Source organism: Branchiostoma lanceolatum, chromosome 4 (assembly GCF_035083965.1).
Source record: "Branchiostoma lanceolatum isolate klBraLanc5 chromosome 4, klBraLanc5.hap2, whole genome shotgun sequence".
NCBI lineage: Eukaryota > Metazoa > Chordata > Leptocardii > Amphioxiformes > Branchiostomatidae > Branchiostoma > Branchiostoma lanceolatum.
The window spans coordinates 19,341,008-19,353,347 of record NC_089725.1 but is presented as its reverse complement, the minus strand read 5'-3'; the positions used below and the strand labels follow the sequence as shown (position 1 = coordinate 19,353,347).

Genomic DNA, 12,340 nt, shown 5'->3' with positions numbered 1-12,340 from the left:
ACTCTTCTTCAGCGTCACTAAAGCGTTTAAACTATTGAAAGGCAGAGGTTTGTGCTCTCACATGTGTTTCCAGTGCTCTGGCTAGCATACTTCATTCCGTTGTTTAAAAGACTTTGCTGCCTATGACGTGACAGAAAAAAATCAGTGACAAAAGATATAAAAGTGTTCAAATTTGAATAGAATGACAGAAATTTGTATGCGATGACAAAAAAGAAAAAGATTCTTTGTAGGATCTTTCCGTCAATGGGAATTGTGAGCTTGCTAACTAGAGCCCTGACTGTTTTTAACAGTTTGATACACATATACTTCTGTTAGATAGCTATTGAATCGTCTGGACTTTAATAAGCCTTCTCCCTGCTGAAGGCTTTTGGCACCAAATTCATATTAGTTACAGGGTTAGGCAGCAGGGAGAAGGCTAAAATCATGTAAGTATTTCAGCCATTGCAACTGCTGAATGTATTTATTGCTGGGGGATGTATTAAATTTCCCACCATAGGAAATTGATTTTCTCATAATTGGGTACAGTCTAAATATATCCCCAGCTACATCAAAGCGCAATCCTTCCTGTTCCTCCACAGTCCTGATAACAGGTGGTAAATATGAGGTGAACGATGTTTGTTTCGGGGCCTTTCATATTAAAATCAAATTTCTCATGGTATATCAACAAGTTTAAAGCAAATGTCAATCGTTTATTCAATGTCTGAGTAGGCTGATACTATTCTAGTCATGAACAACCTTCCCAAGGGTATACTTTTACTCGGAAACAGGTGATGCCACCTGTGAAGTGTGAGGACTAATCAGATATTGAAATCCCCACTTTTTATATTGTAGCATTCGTCCCTTTTATCTCAGAAATATTGTATTGAGAATAATTAATAGTGTGATTAACAAAAACAACAACAGGGATCTTGGGATGCTTTTTCAATTGATTTATCAATTTCTTCTGTACTTTTAGATGGAAGATTAGAGGCAGCCTATCTGTATGATTAGATATTCCAAATTCGTATTGACTTCCTTACTAGACTTAAAAGTGAGTCATACCAGTACTGTATTTTGATGTGTGCACTGACCAATTGCTAGACTTCAAGGATAGAGTACACTCAGAAAATCTTCTTTCATGAGAAACAGCCATACATACAGTACCTTGTCCCTCTAAAAAGAAAAGCAAATTCTAGCTCAAGCATGTTTGACCCCTTAAAGTTGAACTTGAATTCTTCTAGCAAGTGTTGCGCAATCACCAGGCCTCTGGCAGGATGATGGGGATGTTAGGAACTCAAGTTAATCAGGTCAGGATTCCTTCAAGAACCCATCTTCTGAACAAGAAAAAATCCCGTCTAGACACATTTATTAGGGCTAGTCTAAACAGTAGTCCTTGTTAAGAGTATAGCTGTTACGTCTGCTAGAAATACTGGACTTGCTGTCCTCATTGTCCTGAAATACTAGCACCTTGTTTGTTTGTGTAAGGAAATACATTTGTATCAAATGTTTAGTAAACAATCACTTTTTATGGACATGCTGTACTTACCCAACATTGCTGATTTCACCACAAGCTTGTCGGGTAATTGGTTGCAATTTTACTCAAGTGTTCGCTGCTTTGCTGTTTGGGCAACGTTTTCTGTGCAGAGAGACGCTATAGTATTGTTCTTGAGTGGCTTTTAACCTCAGATTACATAAAAAACACCTGTGTCCTTTGTCTGAGGACTCAGGGTGGGTCTGAGGTTTGTATCGGGAGTTCAGCTAAGGATACAATTGTAATGACAGGTGGCTATATAGAGTTGGGGATGCCAGAAGTTACACAATCTATACACAGGGATTTTCTGTAGAGAACTCTCAGATAAATTGTATTTTTGTACATTTTCTAGTGTTCCAATACTTGACACAAGAATTTATTTACTGCAGAAGTATTATTTTTGCTCCCAGCTGTTATGCACTGCCCATTCCTGCAAATTAGGTAATTCTGAAATAGATAGTGTCATCTGTTAGTGTTATATGTGTACTCAGTTGGTGGGTTAATCCGTTTGTTGAAGCTGGCCGGTGTGGTTGGGAACATTTTCCCTAAGTGTGGTTTGTTCTTTGCAATGCAAGTTGATTTTTTGTTGTCCTCCTGGTGTTTTTTTAACCACATCCCACCCTATTATCCATTCCAAATTATCCCTTTGTCCTGACCATTCAGGTGAATAATGCAATATTTCCTCCTCCTACTACTCCAAGTGCCCAGAGAAAGTAGGCCAGCTCAAATCATGTGACCACAGGCCATGGTATCAATCTTCTGTCAGAGCGAAGACACAGAGGGAAGATACTGTAGAGAAAAGGAAAGCAAGCCTGCAGAATGATAAATTATTTGCACTTCATCATCAGCAAGTTTACATCTCGGTAAAACAAAAGAAGACGGATCAGATATCAAAGTTGCATCTAGGACTACAAAAGCGTGGGATTTGTCCTTCGTACGCCTTCGTTAACCCATTGTACAGCTCTCTCCAACAACGGCTGCAGCAAGGCATGCTGGGAGTTTGGGCCAAGAAATCAATATGTAGGAATGCAGGTGTCCTTTGACCCTTGGGGAGATTAGAGGTACAAGCTGGGGGTACTGGTGTGAAAACGATCCATACTCACACCCTAGGAGGTAGGGAACAAAAGGGGATAGCACCAAGGCTGGATTTCTCAGCCCCCATTGTCATTAATAATTAATCTGGTGGAGAGTGTGTCAACAGAGCCCTGGTGACTAAACACAAGCGCAGAGGAGGCCGCGAGCAAACGAAGGACAAGCTTTCAGCCAATGGGCTGCAGCAGGACAGGACTCCCACTCCTGGCCTGGTAAGTCATGCCTCACCTCTCCCCTATTGTCATGCAAATCGCAGGAACGAATAACACTGAGTGGTGAGCCCAGAAAATGGTGGATCTCAATGGCTATGTGATACTCCTGGTTGAAGGCAGTGACAGGAAAATACATCTCTACGGTGAGTGTCTGGAGTGTACCTGTTTGGAATCACCTGTTTGAAGGCCCGGCGGACAGGACAGGTGTGTCTCTCTCAGGTTGTGGTGAAGTTGGTGGAAGGAACAGCTGTGGGTTGCTGTAGGGTTGTGAATTGCCCCAGATTGTTGTGGAGCATGTTCATGGGGTGTTATTGATGTTGTGGTGACAAGCTAGTGGCCTGAGGAGGGAGGGGGGCAAAGCCAGAGGTCTCTGGAAACAGGTGATAACCAGGTAAAAGGGAAGCCCCAGGCCCCTCCCTTCCGTTAGCTACCTGTAGCGGGCTCCTGGGTTGTTTATCTACGGTATGCAGGTTGAGACTCTGCTAAGCGTAGCTTCACAGTTGACCTACAACGACCAGGACTCACTCAATCCTAGCAGCATGATTTTCCTTTAATGATGATGAGGATTTGAAATAACCTTGTACAGGAGCAGGAGGTAGGCACCAATACTTGCTCATTGTTGTCTGGGTGTATTTTGTATGTTAGCGTTCCCTCCTGCATTGTAAAAGTGCTTATACAAAGCCTTGTTTGCGTCAGGCTTATGTTGAGTAGTTTCTAATTCTGGAACATGAATTTGTTCAGGAGAATCAAGACGTTGATCTAGTTTTGTTTGTTCTTGTGTATTCCAGACTTGACTTTGTTGTTTGATTTACAGTTTAGTTAAGAGGCACAGGAAAATTCAGAGATTTAGAAACGGTCAGATTGGAATGTACGGGGTGTGTTAGAAGATATTTGATCTGAGTTTGTTGTATGGACTGTGCACAGAAGTCCTTCCAGGTACCAACTTAGGAGGACAGATAACTGTATATCCTCACATGAACTGTGCAACGTAGTGGTGAAGGATGGCTGCTTCGCTTGCAGTTTGGGTGGGAGTTACTTGCCTGGTGGTTCCTAGAGTGCTTGCCCCTGCACTTCAGTAGAACAATATGCGTCATTGTGTTTACTCCTGGCGGGGCTAGACCTAGTCTGCGACAGCTCTTTTGTCATGTATAGAACTAAACCAATTATTGGCACTTTTTGCCCCATTGTCAGGCTGGGAATTCCGTCTTGAAATAGAAAGGACACCAGGAGAATCTATAATAGGTTGTAGGAATTGTCTACACTTCCTTCATGATCTTTTACACTTGTCAATATTTCCTGTCTACTCAAATAGGATATCCTACCCATGCATGTTGTTCAAAAGCTCTTGTAAATACCACAAGTTTTATGTTGATTGTTCAGCGGAATGCAGAGAATTATGTAGATGGTTTATTTTATTAGCTCATTTATTGTTTGTTTGACCCTTGGGCGTATTTAGGCCAATAAGATTACGTCTTTTTCTTTTCTTTTTTTAAGTTCCACTTGTCTTCGAAATGCTTTTTACTGAGTACACTCACAAAATGAATCTGTAGGATATGAAAAAAATTGTTGTTTCGTCATTATCAATAGGTGTGTTTGATTGATCAGGTTGTATGTAGGAAGACAGCTACTGAGGTAGGAATGACAGGATCATCATATTTGGTTCTTGTTACAGCAACACAATGGTAGACAATTGTACTGCTCAGAATCATAAATCATTGGTCACTTTGTCAATTAGGAAAATCATGTACATGCTGAATATCAAGGTCACAGTGTCTAGATGCCTTTATGACAACTTGATACAGGATGTGTTGTAAAGTTTGTCATTCTTCCTATTCATTATGGTGTCTCAGTTTGTCTTTCTTTATGTAAATAGCCACGTTATATTTACTAACACATTTGGCATTAGAATTTGTAAAGAAGTTTGAATTGAGTTTTGTATACAGGTATTGAGGATATGTAAATCTAAATAGAACAGGTATTATTTCTGATAAAGGTATGGAATGTCAGTAATGTCGGAAATGTGTTTACGTCCCGTTGAAGGCATGTGATTGTTGCCTGGGGGCATTGAGGATGTGGTTGGATCAAATGAAACATGTGAATATTCCACACTACAGTACAAGAAGCTGACCTGAGGTAACATGATGACTATAGGTGATATCTGTTTTAGGAATGTTGTTGTTGCTTTGTGTTAGGATGTAGTCAGGTCAGGTGAAGCCTAGTAGTTATTAACACATGATTATTCTCTTATAGATAGAAGCGAGTGTGACATACATGTAAGGTAATGACTATTGCAGTATTGGTGATGTCAGCGGGGTTGAGAGAATCATACTGGCCTGGTTGAGTCATGCCTGGTGGGGAGTGTACAGGTGCATCATACGGAACACTTCCTGTCCTGCTAACACTGTAGGATTCCTGTTCCTGGTGTTGGGTTCAGAGGCTCGGCTTCCTCTGCTGATATTGTCTTACAGACAGGTAGGCTTGTACACCTTTTGGATGGGTCTATCTTTGATTGATGACGGCAGAAATTTGGTTATCAAATTCAAAAGAGTCAGATTGTTAACAACAGTACGTTGTTATAACAGGGGACACTGTGTTGGTCTAGTTGTAGGCTACAGGAAGTTGCTGGTTACTAGTATAACAAGGGCAGATAATATGTGTATTGTTTACATTATTGTGTCAAAACCTTTGTCATCATATTTCCTGATGTTTTCAACAAATCAGGATGTATGTTGGAAACAAATATCAACAAAGATTAATGTCATATGGGTAATTTTGTATAGCCTGCCTAACTTGTTCCACACAAGAAGTTACTTCAAATACTTGTTCAACATTGTTTTGTTTGTCAACAATATCTGAAAAGTTACAAATTGGATTTTCGTGATTTTCGATGGAAGGTATAGCCTTGTCCAGTGGAAAATACTAGTATCATGCATGTTGGGGGTCATAGCAGCTTTCCTTTAATCTTATTTTTGTATCATTTATTTTTTGGGGGTCAACAAGTGCAACCTGCTAAGTAATATTACCTTTCCTACATGTAAATGTTCACGGATATAACCTTCTTGTGACCTTTAAAACATTGCTAATGTTTTTCTGGATTATTAGTCTGTTGATCCTCTTCCAAATGGCAATAAGATGTTACTTGTGTCAAAAGGTCAGTGTATATCCTCACACTAATACTGCAGATAGATGTCTTACTGCCTTTAACACGGCAGGTTGTACATTACAGTTCAGGTATATTGGAAGCAAGTCACGAAGTCTGCAGCTTTCATAATAGACAATCTGTTGAATTGTTAATGGGAGTACAATGGGTTTGCAATCAGTGGGGATTATACAGGCTTGAGTTACATTACTTCCAACAGTTTGCATGTTCGAGGGCTGATAATATATGACCTGTCGTATCCCTGGAGTACTGTCTTTATCTGTAGGCTACATGGATAGGTGGTACTGATGTAGTTTTGTCAATGAAGCATAATCGCAATGAGAAAATCTTCTCTTCCTGTAGGAATATTTTTTTTCTCTCCAATGTCCAAAAATAGTAAGTAATGAAAAGAAGTTTCTAAATTAATTCTCCTTCCTATAGTTCCCTCTCTATATCTTTTGAAGGAGAGAGGGAAAATATACATCTGTGATATACATGAGCCAATGTTTCAAAGGAGTATATCAGTCAGTTTCTGTCACAATGTTCACCTTTATTCATGCCACTCAATTCGCATCTATCCCAGTTTTCCCCAACAAAGTGGACAAAGGAACCCAAACTTGAGGTAAGAGGTGGTGGTGTGTGTATGCCTGTGTACAAGACTGGTCCACTCGTGGGTAGAATTGGGACAGATGTAGGGTGAGTGGTGGTGGTGTGTGGATGCCTGTGTGCTGCACAGGTAACAGGATCCAGCAGCAGGTGTGTTATGCTATGTGAACATGTACACTGGCTGCAGGCCTGGATGGCTAGGGGGGAAAACTACATCCTTCTTAGGTGGAAAACGTAGTGGTAGGAGTAGACTGGTTTATAGGTACCAGTATCAACAAACAGAGCTGGAATGTTCGCTTGGCTAAATCATGATACCTAATGACAGCGTAACCCGTTTGAACATGGATTGTTTTTAGAAATTCATTGGGTACACGCATACAATTGTAGTTGTAGTGTTTTATGGATAGATTTTGATGTTTTCAAATGGAAATGAGACTCAGAAAGAGAAACACAGCAAAAAGGAAAAGAATGGAATAAAATTTTTGTAGCAGAGTCTGTTATCTAGTTCTAGACTCCTGAAAAACTACTGTGTGTTGTTAAAATGTAATTTCTGTCAATGTAATATTACCTGCTCTCATATCATTTAAAAGGTCAAGTTGATTCTTGACATCACTGTGACTGACCTGGCCCACTTGAGGTACTAGTAGTGCCTACCATGTGTGTAATATTTAGACTTCCTTGTGTCTAACCAATGTTTAGATTTTCATTAATTATGTATGTATCTGTACCAACAAGACAGGTGTGATTTATCTTTTCTCTGTGATTCCTGTTTCATCCAACCCTTGAGGGAAGTCAAAATAGGTCACGATTTCTTGTGTACAAAATTCTACCTGCCATGTACACAGGAACACCCCTTATCCATATATTTGTGTTTACCTTGATTGTTTGCTTGATTTATGGCGGTTCCCATTAGCGGCAGATTAGCAGCCTTTGTTCTTAATTATTATTGTCTTATTACTTTGATTAGGGTGGTAACTAGCACTTAGGTGTAAATGACTTTGAGGGGAAGTTGTTTGAAAAAGCAGGGGAGGGGTTAGTGTGTAACCTGTAAATCTTTTCACTACATACGAGTTGTTTGGTATTGAAGGAACTGTGTCATAGAATGTGTATGATTTTGACTTATCAAAAATACCATAGACAAAGATTTTGTGACTTTTTCTTCTTCATTTCAAGAAGTCCAAGAAATCAATTTTTCAGTATGGCATCGTGATGCTAATGGTATGGGTAACTGGAATAAGTATTGATGTCTATGACATTATCATAATTCATCCTCAGGATGATGAGCTTTCGTATAGGATGATTACCATTTTGTATGATGCTGCTATAGCATTATTTTAGTGAAGGGTTGTCAGACACAAAATTCATAGGATTCAAAGCAGGGCTACGTTGATGAAAGTTAGACATCCAGTAAGATACGCGAAAAATAATTACTCAAGCAACTGGATAAAATTTTGAAACAGTCAGACGTTTCAGACAGCATCCACTGTCTGACTGTTTCAAAATGTTATCCAGTTGCTTGAGTAATTATTTTTGGCAAAGCAGGGCTATCACTAGGACTTTGGTTGTAGGAAAAAAAATGTCCCCGTTGTCCATAATATCCTGAATTTCATGACATGAAATTGATGAAAATGTATTATCGTAAGGTTAAAATGACATATGTAACAACAAAAATTGATGATGTTGTCCATGGGCTCCCAAACAATGAGAGGGACGGAAAAAAAAATCAAAATCTATAGACTGTCCTGATCCAAAGGACAAAGTTTCTTTTCCAGTCTTGTGATTTGCTTTTGGGGTTGTTCGTCTAAATAAAGTGAGATTATTTCACGGATGATTGCATATCTATCAATTATCTACATCTCATGGGGTGATTGATTACAGATAGCAGAGTTGTAGTTTTGGTTGCCATGGTTATGAAAAGGTCAGGTGGTCAGCTCCCAGCTAGAGTCAGTATGTTCTCTCTGATAAGTAGGGTGTGTTGACAGGGATGACACACATCTGTCCTTGGAGCACTCTACTGAATGATGGGTGTCATTCTTGCCAAAGGTCAGTTGTTAGAAGATACATTCTGCAATGCAGCTTAACCAGTCTGTATTTGTATCAGTCAGCTGGTATGGCTGCCTCTGATCTATGTTGGGAGATGGATTCTTCGCTGCAGCTCAAGCGTCCTACATCTGCATCTGTATTAGTCAACCGTCACTCCCCTTCGGCATAACTCACAAGGTTGGAGGCATGCAGTAGTTTCTGGGTATATTACGTCTAAGAACTTGACCCTCATAGCCAGACCATGCAGTACTTGCCAGTTATATTATGTCAAAGAACTTAGCCCTGATACTAGTAGTCATTGTCCTCTTTGTGATCTGTTCTAGATCTCATCTTTCTCTTCATGATATCCTAAATTGAGGTGAAGCATGACGCTTTTTTAAGTAGCTAGTAGTACAGTACAACTAGTAGTAGTGCAATGCGGCTTTGCTGTAGCCATAAAAAATCGTTTGCTAACCACGTCAAGAGATTTTTTTTAGCCAGCGGTCACTGCTGAGGCTGGTACTCAGGCTAGCTTTGCTGTGTCTGTCTCGTGTTTCCAGCCAAGCATACCCTACTCTTGATAAGTGTATTGGGTGCTTTGACATACAGGTTTGATTCTCGGGGCTTACACCTGAAGCTACCCTACTGTACAAGGGCTGTTGGCTTTATTTCACCACCTGTACTGTGGCTGACCCATGGATCGAACCCCACCACAGATCCACGGAATTTGATCCATATGGCGAAGCAGCAGGATCGCTAACCACTTATGCCATAAAGCTCACAAATTAACTTTATCTCAGACATAAAAAGCCTGGATGACTCACTGGCTGAAAAAATGGGTCGAAAGAAATGTAGATAACTGGATGATGGCCATTTGAAGAACAAAGTGGTTGTTACAGGTAATGCAATAACGGAAATGGCATTAGCAGCGTACTGACTGTCATTGTGGGACATAGAAGCTAATTGCGTGAAAAATGGCCTGAATCAGTGAAGGTATTTTCAGAATGCCCCGACAGAGAGCTGAGGCTATTTTGTCCATTTCTCAGATTGTTGCAAGGCTGCTTCTTGGCTGGTTGAAGATTGGTTGGTGATAATATCTCTCCTCTAGGCTGTTCTGTGCCTGATAAGATCTGTAATAGGCAAGTGGCTGCTTCAGCTGACCTTTCGAACTACAGGTCACAAAGAATTGGGAAAGGGGTGGTGAAATGATTCATTTCTAGGTGGTTTGGAGGTACAAAAATGTATTATTCATAAATATTAATAAATAACTTTAGAAGATTACCATAAAGTAAGGCATGATATTATTTATTGGTTAGGCATCTAGGTAAAGGATATCAGAATCAATCACTACCAGTAGACAAAAGATAAATGTAAAGACAGATGTTTTGAATGCCATTCTACCATATTTCATCTGTAGTGGTGAGGACAGAAGTGTTCAATCACACAAAATGCAGGTAAGGCTGCCAGCAGGCTGTTCCAAATGAAGAAAAGTATGTTTTTTCATTGGATCTTCGGATGTTTTTTCGTTTGTTTCTGAGAAAGCGTTGGTCGTATGTAATCAAAACTGCAGGTTACAATCAGGTAAATTCTGTGTAGGAAAGGCTATTGTCTTGGCAGAGGTTAGAACTGTCAAAGTCCTTATCTACTAGTCTTTTTGTAGAATTCATTCGGTACAAATGTGTTATGCCTTATGGAGGGACTGATAATGGCAGAGCAAATGGGACTAAGTGCCCTGATTTCTCTCAAACTGGACCAGAAACAGAACAGTGATGGATTGTGACCTCTGTGGCCCTTTGGCTGACTTAGATGAGCCAAGGTACACAGTGTACCAGTCACATGACCAGCAAGGAATTTCCCACAGATTACCTGAGATAGACACCTTATTTACCTGTAGGGTGTCAGGTGTGCCCATCACGGCATCAGCTTGGTAAAGTTGGTTCATGTGGACAGAACAGAAAAGGCATTGCTATACTATCATCTCTTTACCTTGTTCCAAAGAAATTAAACTCTGCAATTTCAGTTCAAAACAACTATTTTGTAGCATTAAAGTATCTCCTTGTTTTCCACACTTCTGTGTATAATTGTCTGTGTTACTTGCTATCTCCTAATTGCTTGCAATTACATGTAGCAATCAAGCATAAACTTGAGTAAACTTTCATTATCAGATAATAGGCTCCTGATCTCCTGCTGGTGGTAACAAGAAGGACAGATGATGTCCACTGAATATACAAGTTCAATGCACCAGGGGAATCCCACAGCTCTTGTTACAAGTACATTTATACATATCCTCTGTTAGTCTGTAGGCTAGCTATTGGGACTAACAGTAGATGTCATTGGTCACTAAACAGATTTCCATTCCCTCTCCATAACAAATTGGTACTGATCTTCCACCAATGGAGGATGTTATAGAATTGATCCCTTGGATTAGTTTATATGCTGCAGGATCAGTAGGAGTCAATACCATACTTAGATGTATTGTTGCCCTGTTTATAAGGTCTGTCCACATTAGAATGGTATATATGCACCTCCTATGAAAGACACAGTAGGCAGTTAGGCCAATATCATAGGATCAAAGCTCATCTGTAACTGGTTGACAACAAGATGAGAAGTTTTGGTCAACATTTTGTTTGCAGAGTTTATGATAATTGTGAGAAAACTAACAGGCAGCAAATACTAGTACCTTGGCGGTAATGTGGAATTGACTATAAGATATTGTATAACTATAAGGGACAGAAAAGGGTCATGCTTCAATGTAGTGAACCAGAACATATAAATCATAGTTGACAGGAGAGCTGTCAGTGGGTTGAGTTGAATTTGTGTTGAAGTGATAACGAGCATAAATCTTATATAGCAGACCATTATGTTCAGGTCCTAACATGTCACAAACCGGTATACTTGGCCAGCGAGCAGGAAGAGATTTGATTATTCCAGTCTTGTGAAGCACAATGCATGTTTTCAGACCAGAATCACTGACTAGTGTTTATGTTTTCTAAAAGAAACTGATAGACCACTTGTAGTGTAAACCACTGCCTACATGGAAGTGCCTTTTCATTGGAGTACGAGTATTACTGCAAAATTTGGAAGAAGGTCCCTGTGCAATTTTACGGATGTTAGAATAAGAAGTGCAGCAGCTAAATGCAAGTTATATGTTTCTGTTCACCCTGACTATCTTGGTTCCCAGAGCTTCTGGAAATAATCTGTCCATAAGGTGTAATTCTTCATGGGATTAGTTCCTTGGTATTTCAAATGAATTACAGAGAATGTTGTCCAGTTAATTCAACCGTAGCTGACCTTGCAGAAAGGTATTAAGAGATTTGCCATCTGCGCCTATTCTCATTGGCAACTTGGCAAGTATTGGGATAAATAAGGAGGTACTGGAAAATAGTTCTCATAACCTGTGCTGCAAAGAAGTTTTTGTTTTCATCATCTTTTCTTTGTATGTTCACAGGGAAAATATTTTGTTTTCTTTGTGTGTGTGTGTGTGTGTGTGTGTGTGTGTGTGTGTGTGTGTGTGTGTGTTTTGTGTATGTATGTGTGTGTGTGTACAAGCATGGATCATAACTGCCAAACTTGTTCACTACAAAATTCTTCCACCCTGTCTCCTGTGACACGATGCCAGTTAGCATGAATACTTATTATCTGGTGGGTCAGATGTTAAAGGTCAGGTTATTTCAGTCTGACAGGTGGTCAGCAGGTCAAAGTTGACCACATGGAGGGTATCAGGCAGGACAAAAGGAGAAAGATGGCAATACTGATGGT

The 12,340-nt window shown here is 39.9% G+C and overlaps 1 protein-coding gene across 11 annotated transcripts in view; it reads left to right on the top strand.

Moving 5' to 3' along the window:
* Positions 1-12,340, top strand: part of LOC136433156 (protein PALS1-like) — a 71,320-nt gene that overhangs the window by 14,991 nt on the left and 43,989 nt on the right. Inside the window, exon 1 of one of the 11 annotated variants that reach the window (XM_066425044.1) lies at positions 2,830-2,957. The exons of the other annotated variants lie outside the window; for them this stretch is intronic. Within the exon in view, the coding sequence (XP_066281141.1) occupies positions 2,891-2,957 (67 nt within the window). The 5' untranslated portion in view covers positions 2,830-2,890. Of the gene's footprint in view, positions 1-2,829; positions 2,958-12,340 lie in introns of those variants that run through there. 11 annotated transcript variants of the gene reach the window in all.